This window comes from Delphinapterus leucas, chromosome 6 (genome assembly GCF_059928025.1).
Source record: "Delphinapterus leucas isolate spDelLeu-1000000601 "Yukka" chromosome 6, BTC_Dleu_Yukka2, whole genome shotgun sequence".
Lineage (NCBI taxonomy): Eukaryota > Metazoa > Chordata > Mammalia > Artiodactyla > Monodontidae > Delphinapterus > Delphinapterus leucas.
This window is the reverse complement of record NC_143134.1, coordinates 42,653,995-42,673,464: the sequence shown is the minus strand read 5'-3', so window position 1 is coordinate 42,673,464 and position 19,470 is coordinate 42,653,995. Positions and strand designations below refer to the sequence as shown.

The 19,470-nt window shown below is 36.9% G+C and overlaps 1 protein-coding gene across 1 annotated transcript in view; it reads right to left on the bottom strand.

Annotated features, from left to right (window-relative positions):
* KIF27 (kinesin family member 27) overlaps window positions 1-19,470 on the bottom strand; it is a 91,845-nt gene that overhangs the window by 14,858 nt on the left and 57,517 nt on the right. Inside the window, exons 15-18 of the mRNA XM_089913058.1 lie at window positions 13,985-14,200; window positions 5,648-5,854; window positions 3,970-4,168; window positions 1,848-2,012 (exon numbers count right to left, since the gene is read on the bottom strand). Coding sequence (XP_089769184.1) covers window positions 1,848-2,012; window positions 3,970-4,168; window positions 5,648-5,854; window positions 13,985-14,200 — 787 coding nt within the window. The remainder of the gene's footprint in view (window positions 1-1,847; window positions 2,013-3,969; window positions 4,169-5,647; window positions 5,855-13,984; window positions 14,201-19,470) is intronic.

Sequence of the window (19,470 nt, the reverse complement as noted above, 5' to 3'; positions counted from 1 at the left end):
AGGGAAGTCCCAGATCCAGGTTTCTTAAACCTGTTTACCACCATATACCACACTGTCATTTTAAGAGATGTCTAGTAGACTCAGCAGTATAAACATGGGCCATTTAAACAGTAAACATCTAATTTCAGATATCTCAAATTTGAAAGTGAATTTTTTTAAAGCAAAAATGGTTTTGTGCTAATTGCTCTGTGTCCTACTTAATACCTGCTTACATTTTAATTTTTTGCCGATAGCGTTTCAAGTAAAAGGTTCAGCTATATGTTGCAGGCTGTATTTCAAGTAAATATTTTAATTATATGAGTAAATACCTCTGCATTACTACACTGAAAATCAGAAAGGTTAGTCTCTTTGGCAGAATTCGTATGTTTGTATCACATCTCTATCCTAAAATGACTTTTATACTAGAACACAGAACCAGGAATCAGAAGACCAGGGACCTTAGACCATGCTCTAATTACTGGTCGGCTCGTGAGTCACTGGACCGCTCTAAGCTTTAATTTCCTCATCTAAAAATGAGGTTAGCATATACCGGCCTACCCTGAGTTTGAGGGCTAAACTGAACTATTTGGGAAAATGCCTGTAAATGATAAATACAATAAATATAAGGTAGTATTAGAACTACTTTTCTAAAATATTACTAAGTTTTAAGATTTAAAACTATGTTAATTCTGCTTATATTATATATTCAGTATATATCTTTTCATTGTGCATATATATCATTTTCCATTGGTTTCTATATTTTTATGGTTTCATTTTTATAATTATATTTTTAAGTTGAGATATAATTGATATATAACATTATATTAGTTTCAGGTGTACTCTTTATATCTTGTTGTACCCATCTTTAGTTTTCTTTACAGGTACAAAATAGTTGTGTTCCTAAAAAGAGCTGTAAAGTCAACTTTCAAAAGCCATTCTTAACTTGTTAGAAGAATACTTTCTCTAAAGGAAGGCTAATTCTTTTATAAAATGAGTATACATTATTTTAGAGATATTGATTCCTCTCTATTGGTGGCTTAAAGACAATATGTTTTTTCTTTTTTCTTTTTATTGGAGTATAATTGCTTTACAATGTTGTGTTAGTTTCTGCTGTAGAACAAAGTAAATCAGCTATACGTATACCTGTATCCCCTCCCTCTTGAGCCTCCCTGCCACCCCACCTCCATACCACCCCTCTAGGTTATCACAGAGCACTGAGCTGAGCTCCCTGTTCTATACAGCAGCTTCCCACTAGCTATCTATTTTACACATGGTAGTAAGACAATATGTTTTAATCATAACAGTACATCACCTTCATGGCACTTCTTGCTTTTGCAAAGTTCTTTGTCATGTTTTATCATTTCATTGAGGAAGATGGTTATTTCTACATATCTACATATAATTATGCAAGAAAACTTCCTTGTCTCAGTGATGGGTTTTATTATATGTTTGAATTTCTAGAGGTCATGATATGAAAAAACATGACTGATCTTAGAAATACATAAATATTATTTTACTTTTATTATTCTCTATTTTACTTTTTTATGATAATCAGAAGGCTTAATTTACTATAAAACAGGAAAACAACAGCTATCCTATATTTAGGGTTATTTTAAGAATTAAGTAACAAGAGCCCCTGGTACATGGCAGGCAATCGAATAAATGATCATTTCCTTCACACATATACATTTGTTCATTTATTCTTTTCTCCAGTGGTTCTGTGTTACACATAGACTAGACAACTATTTTTGTCTACAGAGACAAAGAGAAGTTAAATATCTAATCCTAAATAATCCAATCAATTGGGAAAGGCTCCACTACAAACCATGCTACGGTGTTGGCGTGACAAGTAACACTAAATCTCTTACTTTCTGATGGTACTAGTTGTCGCTGAATTGCTTCCCCTACCAATTCCTTAAGTTTCTTCTTAAGATCTCTGCTGGTTTTCTTATAGAAATAAAGCTCTCTTTCCAGCTGCTGGATTTTATCTCCATAATTTTTAAAAGTTTCCACAGTGCCTTCCCCGTCTTGCTCTATAAAACAGAAATTTACATTTAAAATCAGTTTAAAGTAAATGATTGAAAATTCTAACAGAACTCCCAGACTGTATTGTAGGGTCAGAAGTATGTTACATGTATCTATTACTTGGCTGGATTTTTCAGCTACAATTTGGAGTCTTCTGCCTGTAAAATTTTTCGAAGTAGGATGAGCCCTTCTCCACCCTAATCCCTACCAGCTACCGCATTTTTCATGATTCATAAGCACTTTTTGAGTAGCTACTAACTAAATTTATCCTCAGAAGAGCAGAAGTAAGGTTCACATTTGGAACTCTGTCCAGCTGCATCAATGTCTTGAAGTTTATATCAGGAACCACGGATATATGGAAAGTTATAAGCCTAAAGTTTATAGGCCCAAGAAATATAGAACCAAAAAAACCCTCAAAAACTGGAAACCTGTCAAAAGAGGCTAGAAAGATTAAATTACAAAGGAAAACACCACCAAAAAAGGAGAAGGGGGGGAAGTATAAGTAAAGTTCTAGTTTATGACACAATATAATTTTAAAGCTTCTAATTAATATTTAGGAATGTCTAAAACTGTCCCCTTTGGGTTAGGTTCTAGAACCAGTAAAACGCAGTTTTACTGACCTTCAGAAATACACACTTTCAGACCTACTCTTTCCTATTGGTAAATCTATAAAATGGTCCTACTGGTTTGTAATTTTCTTTTGTTATAATTGGTTGTTTTGTAAAAATTGATCTAAGTATATCTGTAATTTTATATTAACCCATCATCTTGTTTAAAAAACATTTTAAATTAATAACATTACAAATCAGAATCCCCATGAAGGATATCATAAAAATGAACTTAATTTTATGGCCTATATTCAGGTGAAATTAGAAAATTCATAAGTTGTTAACATTTTCAGTTATAACCTTGCTGTGAAAAACTTGTCCCAGCTATAGAAATGAATGATTTTTTAAATGTTCTCATTTGGCTAAAGCATGAACTTTTGCGGTAAAATGCCAACCACTTGAAAAACATATTAAAAATTCTATTAAAATATCACTTTTAGAGACTTAAGACAGAATTAACATAAGGTAAGGAAAGCATGTTTGAATGAAATAACATGGAATCCAGTCAAGGAAATCCTGTCATCAGGCAACTGGTTGCTAATTAACTTGTTATAGAATTAACTTAGAGGCAAACTGCCTCAACACTCAAATGCATATATTTTCCAATTTTCTGCTTACTCAGGTTGCTTCTTCCAGATCCTTTTTAGCACATTTCCAGCTATAGATTCATAAGAATCAAGACTAAACAGCCAAGCCACCTGGACTGAAGCATTCCAGGCGTTGAAGTTATCGCCAGGCAGTGATTTTGTTGCCATAGGAACTGTGTGTACCAGCCATAAGCCCAGGTATTGAAGACCAATTGCTATGACAACTCCATACCACAGTTGACGGTTGAACTACTGTGCACTGATAACACTATGTGCCCATCAATGGTAGACTAATTTTGACCTAAGCTATAACCTTAATGCATAAAATTTATAATTTACTGAAAACTGTAACAAGAAATATAGCCAGAAATCTGACAGAACCTATCAGTTTAATTTTATGAAGGGAAAGTGATTTAAATATCAAGGTTCTATATCCTAGAGATGGGGAACTTTTCAACTGTACACCACCAAGCCAGAAGTCATCCCACATTCCTACATAAAAAGTAGACCACAACAAAGTAACAGGATTGCAGCAGTTCTCTGTGTGGCACTGGGGACAGGCAGAGGAGAAGGCATTTCAAGCATGAATAGCCCTGCATCAAAGTCAACTATCCCAACATGTGGACCAAAACATGTAAAGCACAAAACACATATAAGTAGTAACTATTTATACATGTTGGGCTTTAAGTGATCCAATTCTGTCCTACCTTCCTTTCCCAATCCCCCTCCTACACGTCCCCATTACACAACTGATGTGAAGGGGCAGTTACCTTTGAAATGATGTAGCAGAAGCTGCATTTTTTGCTCGTGTTCCTTTTGCTGAAGGGTCAGTCTCCGGTCACACTGCAATTTCAGATGTTCCAGTGTAGATTCCAACTCACGAACCACATTATCCCGTTCCAGAACTTTCATTTTAATTTCTTCATTCTGTAACTGTAGTTTCCGTTCAGCTTCTCGCAGATTAACCACCTAGCAAAGACATTTTTTTGATCTTTTAAGTGTGTTTTAGACAGACTAATAGACTAATTTACTTCTCTTAGGCTTCATAAAGATGAACTCCCTTAATCCCCATGGTATAACAAGGCAAATGCTTTGTAATATACCCACAAGATAACCTAACAGCCTTTTTAATTCGTTGAGATTCTGAATTGGTAACAACTTCATTTTAAATATAATGTTGCTCTACTCTAACAATCACCTCTCCATCATTTCTTAGACATGATCTTTGTAGTTTACATTTATAATCCTACAACTCCATTTCTCCAGTCTAAAAAGATATCAAGAATCTAAAGACTTCTGTAACATCTAGATAATTCTCATTTTTAACTCCAAAGTGAATGTTATAAATAAGTGACAGAATTTTTAAGCTATAGAGTTCAGTCTCAGATTGTACATTTAGTCCAGTGGGTTCCTGTCTGCACTGATATAAAGTAAAAACACTTCAGACAATATCTGTGTCACAGAACTTGTTAATAATGTAATGACATTCTCTCCAGAAAAATACTCATTTCTACAAAGAGTTCTTAAGACCAGAAAATCCACTGACCTTCACCTGGGTGCTTTGGGTTAAGAACCCTTGCTCTAAGAACACCACAGAAGAGTTATCTGTATCAAAGCCTCAGACAACATGCACCATATTTCTGCCCTCCACACACCCAGTGATGGGATGCACTTGCATCAATAATAGAAGCTTACTACTGAGGGTAATTATCCAAGAGAAGGCCTGTGTATCACATTTCCATTAATTTAGTCATCTTTGTTTCAATTGTCTAACAGAATTAGAACTTTATTTTAAAACTTCTGTGTTTCATTTTTCATCAACTGTCTGCTATTCCCTTAAACTGAATATATTTTTCAGAGAAAAGAGTTACCTACTTGTTTAACACTTCATAATATATATCTTAAGAGAAGACATTAGAGAAAAGACAGGTATAGTTTTCAATGCTGTGAAACATCTCTATCAGTAAGCTGTCAAATCTGTATAAAATATTTTAATTTATATTAAGCCCATCCAGGTTAATGCTAAAATCTATTACTATCTTTGTCACTGATGCACCATTTCACCTCCATTTCAATTCATAGGGTATAATGAGAAGGTACAGGTTACCCCTACCCTACAGCAATGAAGGAAAGGGAACCCAAACCTGGAGGGCCCTTGATTTTTCACGAATGCTGAGTAGGAACAATCAAATCTAGAAAACATACAACCAAGAAATAGTGACTGAGGAATATAACTTAAATTCTTTGGTTTTTAAAACTATTCCCAAAAGCCCTTCTTTCAAAAGGCCCTTCAACTTTAAGAACCTCACAAAGATAGGCCTACATACTTGGATAAGTGCAAAGATTTCAGATGACAACATTCAGTGCTGTAAATTCTACATAAATGTGAGCTGTATAAGCATCTCAACCCCTCTTTATAAGAAAATCCTCCGTCCCTGAAAAACAAACCTTATTGAAATATCTGAAAAGAATAGCTCTAATCTCAACAGGACTCAGGCAGATTAGTTTTTCTAAGACATTTTCTTCACTATGAGAGAGATTTTGAAGTGACGCTCTGAGTGAGTTCTGGCGACTCTGGATATGTTCGTTCTTGTATTCAATTGCAGCTTCCAAAGCTTCAATCCCTTCTTCAAGTTGGAAAAGAACATGTTCTTCCTAGATATAATACAAAAGAAATCACTCATTTTGAATGAAACAGTATAACTTGGACTTTGTCATACACTAAGATCTTATTATGCTATTTGAGTCTAATGGACAGTACCATTCTTCTACTAAATTAAAAAAAATGTTTATTGAGTGCTTGCTATGCTACACAATGCACTGTGTGTACACACACACACACAAACACACACACATATATATAACAAATAATCATTGAATCTTTGTAGTAAACCTTGGGTAGCAAAATGGAAGAGGAAGAAGGTTAGGTGAGTTATGAAACATCCCAAGGTCATAAGCAAATGCTGATCACGAAGGAATACACTTGAACAAAGCCTCAGCCCACAGGTTTGACAGTGTCATCATGTTATCTCCCTCCATGGCTCCTAAAGTGCATATTATGTGTCACTGAGATCTGGAGACCTCGGGGGTCCCTTCAAGGATCTATCAAAACGATATATTGCTAGGAAGGAAAGAGGAAATATATTAAAATAAGTTATTAAGAACTAGTAATCAGAGGAGAGTCTCTAGGGAAAAAACGCTGTGTAACATAAGAAAAAGTAGTGAGGATTTAAGGACATGAAACATTTCATAAGATTCCTAGGAGATGTCATTAGAGGGAAAGTGTAGGCACTAAAAATGGTGGCAGCAAAACCTTTTTTTCATATGCCAAAGAAGATTTCCTCTGTAGGAAAAAAAAATCTGATGAATTGCTGTCAGAAAACCTAGCCGTTCTCTGAATTAACCAAATAACATCTTATTTAGGGGACACAAATCTCTGGTAAGAAATTATTTTGGACGTGGTAAGACCTGGATATATATTTTTGTATCCCCGTACTTGTGGTGGAGGCCACTTCAACTTTAAGTTCCCTGAGGGCAGATGGTCTTGTCCATACTCACATCCTTATTGCCTAGCACAGTACATATTACATAGTTTAAACTCAGTACGTATCTGCTGAACAACTTAATGAAGGGAGAGGAGCAAAAAACATTTTCATATGTCTTGGGTATATGACCCAAGTATTTCTCTCCTCTCCTCCCCATAGCATTTCAAAGAAAAATAATGTTACTATTTCTAATCTCCCCAAAGAACAGTTAGAATGACTTCTGGAACTCCTTTTCTGGAATTCAGGGAAAAGGTAGGTAATAACCTATTCCAATGGGAGGCTGAATAATACTTACTTTTTTTAAAGCCATTTTATAAAATCTCCTGAAAGAGCCATTTTGGAAAAAAAAATGTTCAGCAGGCATTTTATTTCTTTGTGCAATTACTGAATTTGAAGATTTGATAATCACTCCATAAGGAAGAAAATAATATTCACCTTTTTAAGAAAAACAAACTTAAATCCTGAAAGGTACTTAGGTGAATAAGAAGAACCAGAAAATAAAAGTGAATAACCCAAGAAGATATTTGACTTTTGAATGCATACTATGATTATATTCTACCAAAAACAAATGTGGATAGTTTTCTGCATACAGGTCTTTTGTCTCCCTAGGTAGGTTTATTCCTAGGTATTTTATTCTTTTTGTTGCAATGGTAAATGGGAGTGTTTCCTTAACTACTCTTTCAGATTTTTCATCATTAGTGTATAGGAATGCAAGAAATTTCTGTGCATTAATTTTGTATCCTGCAACTTTACCAAATTCATTGATTAGCTCTAGTAGTTTTCTGGTGGCATCTTTAGGATTCTCTATGTATAGTATCATGTCATCTGCAAACAGGGACAGTTTTACTTCTTCTTTTCCAATTTGTATTCCTTTTATTTCTTTTTCTTCTCTGATTGCCGTGGCTAGGACTTCCAAAACTATGTTGAATAACAGTGGTGAGAGGGGACATCCTTGTCTTGTTCCTGATCTTAGAGGAAACGGTTTCAGTTTTTCACCATTGAGAATGATGTTTGCTGTGGGTTTGTCATATATGGCCTTTATTATGTTGAGGCAGGTTCTCTCTATGCCCTCTTTCTGGAGAGTTTTTATCATAAATGGGTGTTGAATTTTGTCAAAAGCTTTTGCTGCATCTATTGAGATGATCATATGGTTTTTATTCTTCAATTTGCTGATATGAAGAAAACTATAAGACACTGATGAAAGAAATTAAAGATGATACAAACAGATGGAGAGATATACCATGTTCTTGGATTGGAAGAATCAACATTGTGAAAATGACTATACTACCCAAAGCAATCTACAGATTCAATGCAATCCCTATCAAATTACCACTGGCATTTTTTACAGAGCTAGAACAAAAAATCTTAAAATTTGTATGGAGACACAAAAGACCCCGAATAGCCAAAGCAGTCTTGAGGGAAAAAAAACAGAGCTGGAGGAATCAGACTCCCTGACTTCAGACTATACTACAAAGCTACAGTAATCAAGACAGTATGGTACTGGCACAAAAACAGAAATACAGATCAATGGAACAGGATAGAAAGCCCAGAGATAAACCCATGCACCTATGGTCAACTAATCTCTGACAAAGGAGTCAAGGATATACAATGGAGAAAAGACAGTCTCTTCAATAAGTGGTGCTGGGAAAACTGGACACCTACATGTAAAAGAATGAAATTAGAACACTCCCTAACACCATACACAAAAATAAACTCAAAGTAGATTAGACACCTAAATGTAAGTCCGGACACTATAAAACTCTTAGAGGAAAACATAGGAAGAACACCCTTTGACATAAATCACAGCAGGATCTTTTTTGATCCGCCTCCTAGAGTAATGGAAATAAAAACAAAAATAAACAAATGGGACCTAATCAAACTTAAAAGCTTTTGCAAAGCAAAGGAAACTACAAACAAGACAAAAAGACAACCCTCAGAATGGGAGAAAATATTTACAAATGAATCAACGGACAAAGGATTAATCTCCAAAATATATAAACAGCTCATGCAGTTCAATATTAAAAAAACAAACAACGCAATCTAAAAATGGGCAGAAGACCTAAATAGACATTTCTCCAAAGAAGACATATAGATGGCCAAGAGGCACATGAAAAGCTGCTCGATATCACTAATTATTAGAGAAATGTAAATCAAAACTACAATGAGGTATCACCTCACACCAGTTAGAATGGGCATCATCAGAAAATCTACAAACAACAAATGCTGGAGAGGCTGTGGAGAAAAGGGAACCCTCTTGCACTGTTGGTGGGAATGTAAATTGATACAGTCACTATGGAGAACAGTATGGAGGTTCCTTAAAAAACTAAAAATAGAATTACCATATGACCCAGTAATCCCACTACTGGGCATATACCCAGAGAAAACCATAATTCAAAAAGACATGTGCACCCCAGTGTTCATTGCAGCACTATTTACAGTAGCCAGGTCATGGAAGCAACCTAAATGTCCATCGACAGACGAATGGATAAAGAAGATGTGGTACGTATATACAATGGAATATTACTCACCCATTAAAAGGAACAAAATTGGGTTATTTGTAGAGACGTGGATGAATCTAGAGTCTGTTACACAGAGTGAAGTAAGTCAGAAAGAGAAAAGCAAATATCGTATATTAATGCATATATGTGGAACCTAGAAAAATGGTACAATGAACCAGTTTGCAGGGCAGAAATTGAGACACAGATGTAGAGAACAAATGTATGGACACCAATGGGGGGAAGCAGCAGGGGGTGGTGGTGGTGTGATAAATTGGGAGATTGGGATTGATATATATACACTAATATGTATAAAATGGATAACTAATAAGAACCTGCTGCATAAAAAAATAAATTAATTAAAAATTCAAAAAAAAAGAAAGGATTACCTAGTACACCTGAGCACAGTGAGCCCCATTATTTGTGAAAAAGACATAGTTCTGCTGATAACTCTTTCTCCTGCAAAGTAGTAAGTTCATGTTTTCTGCAAGCACAGGAGCTAATATTTATTGCCATAAAACTGACATTTTATAAGGCCTGTAAGTTAAAACAGTTTAGAAAGGTCACAAAAAAAAAACCAAAAAAAATAAATGTGGAAAGAGTTTGCCTTTATGTAATGGCTGAGAACAATTTGGTACAAATTTAGTTTCTATAGTTTTGGATCTATGTTAGCGAAGCACTGAGATAATGTAAGGCAGCATATCTATAGAACCCTGAGGATAGCCTGCTCTAGTGAGGCTCCAGCATATATAAATATTTGTGGTTCCATCTAACCCAGCAAAAAGTTGTAGGTTGAGAAGATGAGGGGCAATGGGAAGCTGTCCCAGGATGAAGAATTTGCCACAACTCAAACCTTAGATTATCAAGAGTTGACTATGCTTTGTCACAGAGCACTGCTTTCCAAACATGCACCAGGGAGCTTGTAAAAATGCAGACTTCTAATTCAGCAGGTCTCGGTGGTGCCTGAGGCTCTGCATTTCTAACAGGCTCCCAGGTGATACTATTGCTGCTGGTACAGAGATCACACTGAGAGTAACAAGGATCTAAAGCAGTGGTCTCCAAACATCTTAGATCACAAATTTCCCATTAGTAAAAAACAAACATGACAAACAAAACCTTCTGAGCAAGCACTGCATGTATTTCTCTATAAACTATATGCATTTTCTAATGATAAAACATGAAATTTAAAAAAAAACCGAAAAAACATGAAATTGAAAATGTAAAAGATGAAATAAACATAGATATTCATATGTATTCTTCCTATACTCCACTTATTAGGTAACTGCTCTGCATTATTAGAAAAATAGAGTTCAAATATTTTATTTTTTCTAAATTTTAGTTTCTGGATTTTACCCCCCAAAAAAGGAGGTGATTTGTCTATATTAAATTGTTGGGTAATCCTGTACTAGTATAGTGATCTAAAATCTTTCTATCATTTCCCATGAAGTAATACAATTAGAAAAAATATTCTGATTTATTGTGGAAAGAAAAAATAATTCTGAGCAAGTTTAAAGACATCAAAACAGCAAACCATTCCACCTAGATTTTACTGATGTCTTGTGTCACAGCAGAATCTCATGTTCGTGATCATCTGCTACTGGAGGTCTATTTAGTACTACCAATCTCGGCGTGAAAACAGTGGTGAGAGCAGAGCCCATTTCAGAGCTACACTAAGAAGAACCAACCACGTGGAAGCAGGGTGCACAGACGCTCACAGGACTAAATGGAACCCCACCAGTTGTAGGCGGCTCACCCTTCCCTCAAACAAATCCAGGGTGGCTGCCAAACAAGTACCATGCATTGTGCTGCATTTTCACCACAAAACACTACATAATGTTTTTAGTTACAGAATTCCTCATGAAATAGAAACTTAAATGTTTCTTGAAGATAAGAATTGACCCTCTAGAAATGCAGATGGCCAACAGGCAAATGAGAAGATACTCAACATTGCTAATCATCAGGGAAATGCAAATCAAAACCACAATGTGATACCACCTCACACCTGTCAGAATGGCTATCATCAAAAAGAACACAAATAACAAATGTTGGTGAGGATGTGGAGAAAAGGGAATCCTCATACACTGTTGGTGGGAATGTAAATTGGTGCACAGTGGAAAACAGTATGGAGGTTTCCCAAAAAACTAAAAATAGAACTACTATATGACCCAGCAATTCCACTCCTGGGTACATATCCAGAAAAAAAAAAACACCCACTAATTAGAAAAGACACATGCACCCCATTGTTCACAGCAGCATTATTTACAACTGCCAAGACACAGAAGCAACCTAAGTGTCCATCAACAGACGAATGGATAAAGAAGAATTGGTACATATACACAATGGAATACTACTCAGCCATAAAAAAGAACAAAATTTTGCCATTTGCAGCAACATGGATGGACTTGGAGGGCATTATGCTAAGTGAAATAAGTCAGAGAAAGACAAATGCTATATCAGTTATAGGCAAAATCTAAAAATTACAACAAACTAGTGAATATAACAAAAAAGAAGCAGACTCACAGATATAGAGAACAAAATAGTGGTTACCAGTGTGGGGGGAGGGGCATTATAGGGGTGGGAGTATGGGAGGTACAAACTATTGGGAGTAAGACAGGCTACAAGGATGTATTGTACAACACAGGGAATATAGACAATATTTTGTAATAATTCTAAATGGAGTGTAACCTTAACAATTGTACAAAAAAATTAAAATTAAAAAAGAATGGCCACTCTACCCCTCTGCAAACATAATTTGCTCATTCCCATCTCTATGCCTTATTTAACAGTGTTCTATCTAAAATGGCCTTCTTTCTTATATCTATCAATATATACCATGTTTTTCATAATCCAGCTCAAGATTCTGATCTAACAAGGCTGCCTTAACTGAATCTTCCCCCAAATGATCACTGCATTGTTTTGTATAAATAATGTAATAAGTATAGCTTTATTACATTATCTATAACTTGCTTTTTTATGTTCTTCAGGGTTTAGAGTTTTCTCATCTTTCTATCTGTCTCCTCAGATGTAGTATGAATTCCTCAAGAGAAGCATAATGTTTTCTCCTGCTTTTTTTTTCTCCCATAGGGCCCAGTAACTGTCCTGGGCAGGCAAGAATTCCTTAAATCCTATGTTTTGCTGAATCTAAGGCTCTCAGACCTTCACATCTGTAGGCCTGGGGCTCCAATTTAACAGCCTCAGGAGGACAACCTCATTCTGTGATCCTTGGCAAAGCTACCCCAATTAAGTTATAAAATAGGGCAGTAGAAGCTTATAATGTCACATAGCCCCCAGTCAAGGTTGTCTTCAATTTCTTTCATCAACTCAATGAACAATAATGTCATGAAATCCTTTCCCCTGTTCCTTCTTAACCAGCCCCTTTCACTTCTTGTCACACTTGCTCCAATCTAAAACACTACAAGATACATGATTCGCAGCCACTTACTTTCTCTCAGCAGTTTTCCCTTACTTTGGACATCAACTATAAATATTTGCAGAGAAAATCCAGGCTCAAAAGTTCATCTTTGGGGCTTCCCTGGTGGCGCAGTGGTTAAGAATCCACCTGTCAATGCAGGGGACACGGGTTCGAGCCCTGGTCCAGGAAGATCCCACATGCCGCGGAGCAGCTGAGCCCGTGCACCACAACTACTGAGCCCGCGAACCTAGAGCCCGTGCTCCACAACAAGAGAAGCCACTGCAATGAGAAGCCCGAGCACTGCAATGAAGAGGAGCCCCCGCTTGCTGCAACTAGAGAAAGCCTGCACACAGCAACAAAGACTCAATGCAGCCAAAAATAAATTAAAAAAAAAAAAAAAGTTCATCTTTGTCTGATAAAGTAATAAGGTATGGACACCACTGCCAACTGAAGTAAAATTTTGAAAAGACAAAGTCTGGGACAGTTTGCTAGCCAACAAATGAAACATCTTTTACATAGTTAAAAAAAATAAAGGTGAGAGAAGCCATATCCTCCCCTAAATGAAAAATCCTAAAAGGTGTTTTTTGTTTGTTTTTTGGGGTTTTTTTGCGGTACGCGGGCCTCTCACTGTTGTGGCCTCTCCCGTTGCAGAGCACAGGCTCCGGACGCGCAGGCTCAGCGGCCATGGCTCACAGGCTCAGCCGCTCTGCGGCATGTGGGATTCTCCCGGACCAGGGCACGAACCCGTGTCCCCCTGCATCGGCAGGTGGACTCTCAACCACTGCGCCACCAGGGAAGCCCCTAAAGGTGTTTTTATTGGGGTTTGAGTTTTATGCATCTACTTGGCTAGGACTTAGAGTGGAACATGCTCCCATACTTTCTGAAAGAATTAACCCTTAATGCCCTAGACATCTGTCATATGTGATGAATTACCAAGTATCATTCAAGAAAGATACATAGAGAGAAGACAGGTGCCCTCTTTGGAAGAAATGAAAAAAAGTGTCCCTCAAATCTTTTTCTTTGTTCTGTGATTTCAGATGAGAAACCCCAGCTGAGAAAGACCATACTCAAAAGAAACGTTAGTCTCCCAGTCCCTGGCAATGCCTGGAAGGGGCCACGTTCATGGACCTCTACGATAGGACATCACAGTTTCTAGTCAAGCATGCCTCATGGCACCAAACAGGTGACAGGCAGACTCATTACATCTGACAAAAGTCTCAAGGAAACAAAGTTGACCAGATTTGTCATTTTTATGTTTAAGTAACAAAAATGGAGGAAATCATCCAAGTGATCCATCATACAGTACTTCTAGTTCCAAAGCATACTGACTTACTTCAGGTGATAACACACTACCATTTTTAAGTTTCTCATCCACGCTGTTTCTTCTTCTCTGTAGCTGATCCTTTTCTTTCTGGAGGGCTTGAACTTGTTCTGAAATCTTTATTTTCTCCTCAGCTGTGCTGTTCTGGAGCTGCACATTCTTTTCAGACAACTCTTGGTCCAACAAGCTCAGGCGAGTTGATATTTTCAAACTATCTGTGTTTAAAGCCTAAAAAGACAATCAACCAGACACCCCAAGACCAGTTATTAGAAATCCAGGCTGTAAATAAATTAGGAAAAACACATAGAAAATTACTAAGTGAACATATTTTTAGCTTTTACATTATTGTTTTCTCCCATGGAGTTTTTTGGGGGACTGGGGAGCTTCATTTTCTAAAATCTTAAGTTGAATGCCTTTTTTAAAAAAGTGGAGATTTTTCAAACACTGAATTTATTACTAAGTATTGCTTGGCCAAACCAGACTATACAACACAGGTTTGAGAGGCAGTATTTTTCTTTTGTATTATTTTCCAAATTAAACTTTTCTTTCTTGGCCTGTTACATAGTAGAATTAATTATGCTAACATTTCCTAGAGGTTGACATTTGGTTTGTTGTTATTTAAACATACAATTTGTTTCTATTCTTATTTCATTCCGGTCAAAATTATGGCCAGTTAGATTTACGGTGATCTTCATTATGACCAATTTAAGATAATCTTAAAAAGAGTTTTTCGTCAAAGTAATTATATGTATATACTGCCATAAGGTTTAATAATGTTTTTAAAAAGCAGTCCCCTACCTGACCCTTTCCCCTGAGTCCTGCTCCCTAGAAACAACCATCTTTAACCTTTTAAGCTATTTCTTTTGGTGTTTACGTCCATGTTCCTAAATAACATTACCAATTTTAGATACTGTCTGCTGATTATCTATTACGGAAGACAAGGATTTAGCACTCCTATGCCTCCTTTTCTGTACTTCCCCTCCCTCTATTCTCCCAACATAAGTTGTATTACAGTTTTTAGATAAACCAATGGTCAGTTCACATGATTTTCTGAATACATGAACATTTTGCCTGGAGCCTCCATCCTCCTGCTCCAAACTGGACTGGTTGTTCCTGGACTTCCTTTGGTATTATCCTGAAATTTTCCAGTTAGATCACATTTGCAGGATCCTGAGTCTTCCTTTATCATAGCTTGCATGCTCACTTTTAAGGAGCACATCCTTTAGCAGTTTCCTGAGACAGGTTAGGTAGTAGATAATTTTTTCACTGGAAAATGTCCTTATTCTATCTTCCCATTTGATTGATGGTTAGGCTAAAAAGAGAATGCTTGTTTGGAAACCATTTTCCTTATGAGTTTTAAGACTGCTTCAGGTCTTCTAACTTCTAATGAAGAGGGTTGAGAAGTCTAATGCCATTCTGACTCTCAAGATTTTCAAGTGACTAGTCTTCTATCTGGAAGCTTTCAGGATATATTTTTTCCCCTCGTGTACTCAAAACTTCACAATGATATGCTTTTAGTACTCTTTGCTGTGCCTTTGATAAGCTATTTCAACCCAGAGTCTTATATCTTCAGTGCTGACAAATTTTTTTGTATTATGTCTTTGATAATTTCCTCTTCTCCTGTTTTCTCTGTTGTATCTTTCTGGAATTCCTGTTACTTGGATGATGGACTTTGTGGGTTTACCTGCCAATTAAATTTTATTCCTCCTAATTTCTATTTATCTTTTTATTTACTTTCTGAGATACTTCCTTAACATTATCGTCCAATCCTTTTAATTTCCAAAAGTTCTTTCATGTTTTTTATAGCCTGCAACTCTTGCTTTATGGATAGAGTATCATCTTTTGCCACCTTGAAGATACTAAGGTTTTTTAAGAAGTTTTTTTAGCTCCTTGCTCTATCTCTAATTTGATAGATCTGAGCTTCTTTTTTTATTTTCCTTTTGTTTTGGCCTCTGTCCCTAATGTTAGTAGCATTCCTGAAATATACGTCATACTTAAGAGTCAGGTATTAAAATCCTGATAAACTGTTGTGAGCAAGATGTGTCACAATAGGATATATCTGGGATCTGGCCACTTAGTTGGGGGCTCCCAAATGTAAATTTTTTAAGGTCTTTTTTTCTGGGACTGTTTCAGAAAAATCCACCAATCTCCTGCTGGGAAGTGTAAGTCTGGCTGCCAGCATTTTGGGATCCAAGTAGGGGTTAGGAAATGGATATCTCAGGATTCAGACTTTCATTCATTCCCTGTTTATTTTGACTTACCCCGGCCCTCTGCTGTACCTGGTTCAATCTTCAGAAAATAAATCATCTAGTCCCAGAATCAGAAAAGGATGCTTTCCCGACTATGCCCTGTTTTCATCCTTAGGCCTCACTCCTGCCATCTAAAAATCATGGTCCCTTCATTTCTGAGTCTTTTTCATGTTTATGTGAATTATATCTCATAAAGCTGTTATTTAAAAAAAAAAAGCTAAAGTTAAAGGCTTGGCTCTCATTGATGTCCCTCTTCTAGACATTTGGATTTCAGCTTCTTCTGTTCTGCTAAGTCAGTAACCACTTATCTATCTGCTTTCCATCTTACATTTTTTGGTAACCTTTTGTCCTCTGTTGTCTCCCCTACTGTTTTTTCCCTTTATGGGTTTATAGTTTTTTTGAGTAATAGCTTTACTAAAATATAGCTCACGTACCATACAATTCACCTATTTAAAGTGTATAATTAGATGGTTTTTAGTATATTCTCAAAGTTGTGCAACCATCACCAGAATCAATATTAGAACATTTCATCAGCCCCAAAAAAGAAACCCCACGCCCACTAGCAGTCATTCCATTTCCTCACCAAGCCCCCACCCAGTCCTAAGTAACCAGTATTCTACTTTCTGTCTCTATGGAACTGCCTACTGTGACTGGCTTCTTTCACTTAACATAACGTTTTCAGGGTTCAACCATGTTGTAGAATGTATCAGTGCTTCATTCCTTTCTATTGCTGAATAATATCCCATTATTTCATTTATATATTGTCCCAAATGAAGGACATTTGGGTTGTTTTCATTTTTTGACTATTATGAATAATGCTGTTATGAACATTCATGTACAAGTTTTTCTGTGCACGTATGTCTTCACTTGTCTTGGATATACACCTAGGAGTGGAATTGCTAGGTCATTTGGTAATTCTATGTTTAACCTTTTGAGGAACTACAAGATAGTTATCCAAAGCAACTGCACCATTTTACAATCCCACCAGCAGTGTGTGAGAGTTCCAATTCCTTCATATCCTCACTAACACTTATTATCTATTTTTCTGATTATAGCCATCCTAGTGGGTGTGAAGCAGTATCTCATTTAAATTTTAGTTTGCATTTACCTGACAGCTAATGATGTTAAGCATCTTTTCATGTGCTTATTGGACATTTGTATAACTTCTTTGAAGAAATTTCTATTATATCCTTTGCCCATTTTTTAATTGGGTTGTCTTTTTATTATTGAGTTGTTAGAGTTTTTTATCTATTCTAGATACAAGTCCTTTATCAGACATATGATTTGCAAATATCTTCTCCCATTCTGTGGGTTATCTTTTCACTTTCTGGATAACGTCCTTTGCATCACAAACATTTTAAATTTTGATGAAGTCCAATTTATCTAATGTTTCTTTTGTTGCTTGTGCTTTAGGTGAAATATCCAAGAAACCATTGCTTAACCCAAGGTCACAAAGAGTTATACCTATGTTTTCTTCTAAGACTTTTATAGTTTTAGCACTTACATCTAGGTCTTTGATTCATTTTGAGTTAAATCTCTATATGTTATGAATATAGGCTTTTTTATATCATGTTTCTTGTCTGAAATGCATATGATCGCATCTTATGGTATTTCTTAAATACTGAAAAAATATGTAATATTCTTATGACTTTTGTTTTAAAAGGAACCCAGAAATATGTCTCAAGTTTCTCTTCTGTTTTATTAAAACAATCTTCAAAGAATCAATTTTGCTATGATTTCCTGTGGGTTTCCTTTATTTGCACTCTCTGCTTACCTCAGTATGTTCTGACTTCCTAAATACCACATCTTGTTGAAACTAGAAAACCGCTATTTTCTTTTCTTTTTTCTCCCTGTATCATGAAGTAAATGTATTTCAGAAATAAGAGTCTCCTTCTTATTCCTTTTTTATTTTTTTCCTCTTTTTTCTTTTGTGATACAGAACATACCGTAAAGGTCCCAGGTATTTTCTTCTATTTATTCACTTGATACGTTAATTTGTTAACCTCCTTTGCTGTCATTTACATGGGTCTTTTTCGGGGGTCGCAGCTTTTAAAACCTGACCCTGACAGCCAATGTAAACAAGCTACCTGGATGTAGCACCAGCAACTAGGCTGGTTGGAGGGGCTGCCCCTACCCCAATGTCCAACAGCCTGCTGCTAAAAGCTATTTCAACATGTTTGGGGAACAGAGGACACAGCAGAGGTTAAGTGCAGGTCCCCATGCCTGTCCACCTGCTATACTGAGGTGGAGAAGTTAAGAACATGTCACCATCACCTCAGATCCCAGTGGTCTAGATGCTGGATGACAGGCAGGTTTAATAAAGGGCAGGTCACTGATCTCTCTGTTCCATGACTCAATATTATAGACTGACCCCAGACTCAAGGCCAGCTGGAGGCAAAGGTTTGCGTAGACAGTCTCTGTCAAGTCTGGGGCAAGCTAGCTTCATTTTTAGATGCTATTGTTGCTACTGCTACAATATCTAATATATATATACATATATCCAAAAAAGCTTCTCCTGGGTCCTTCTACTTCCTCCACAATCATTCCTTTTTCAAAACCTGAAATTGGGCTTCCCTGGTGGCACAGTGGTTGAGAGTCCGCCTGTCGATGCAGGGGACATGGGTTCGTGCCCCGGTCCAGGAGGATCCCACATGCCACGGAGCAGCTCGGCCCGTGAGCCATGGCCGCTGAGCCTGCGCGTCCGGAGCCTGTGCTCCGCAATGGGAGAGGCCACAACAGTGAGAGGCCCGCGTACCAAAAAAAAGTAAAAAAACAAACAAACAAACAAAACCCTGAAATTGAGGTGAAGTCCTTCATAAAACCACTTCTTTGACTGGCTCAGAGAACCCAAGTCCTACAACAAAATTTTTTATAAAGATACCCTTGTCTTTTTTTTTTTTTTTAAACTTTATTTATTTATTCATTAAAAAAATATTTTTTGGCTGCATTGGGTCTTCATTGTTGTGCATGGGCTTTCTTTAGTTGCAGCGAGTGGAGGCTACTCTTCGTTGCAGTGTGCGGGCTTCTCATTGCGGTGGCTTCTCTTGTTGCGGAGCACGGGCTCTAGATGCGCGGGCTTCAGTAGTTGTGGCACGTGGGCTCAGTAGTTGTGGCTCACGGGCTCTAGAGCACAGGCTCAGTAGTTGTGGTGCACGGGCTTAGCTGCTTGAGGCATGTGGGATCTTCCCAGACCAGGGATTGAACCCATGTCCCCTGCATTGGCAGGTGGATTCTTAACCACTGTGCCAC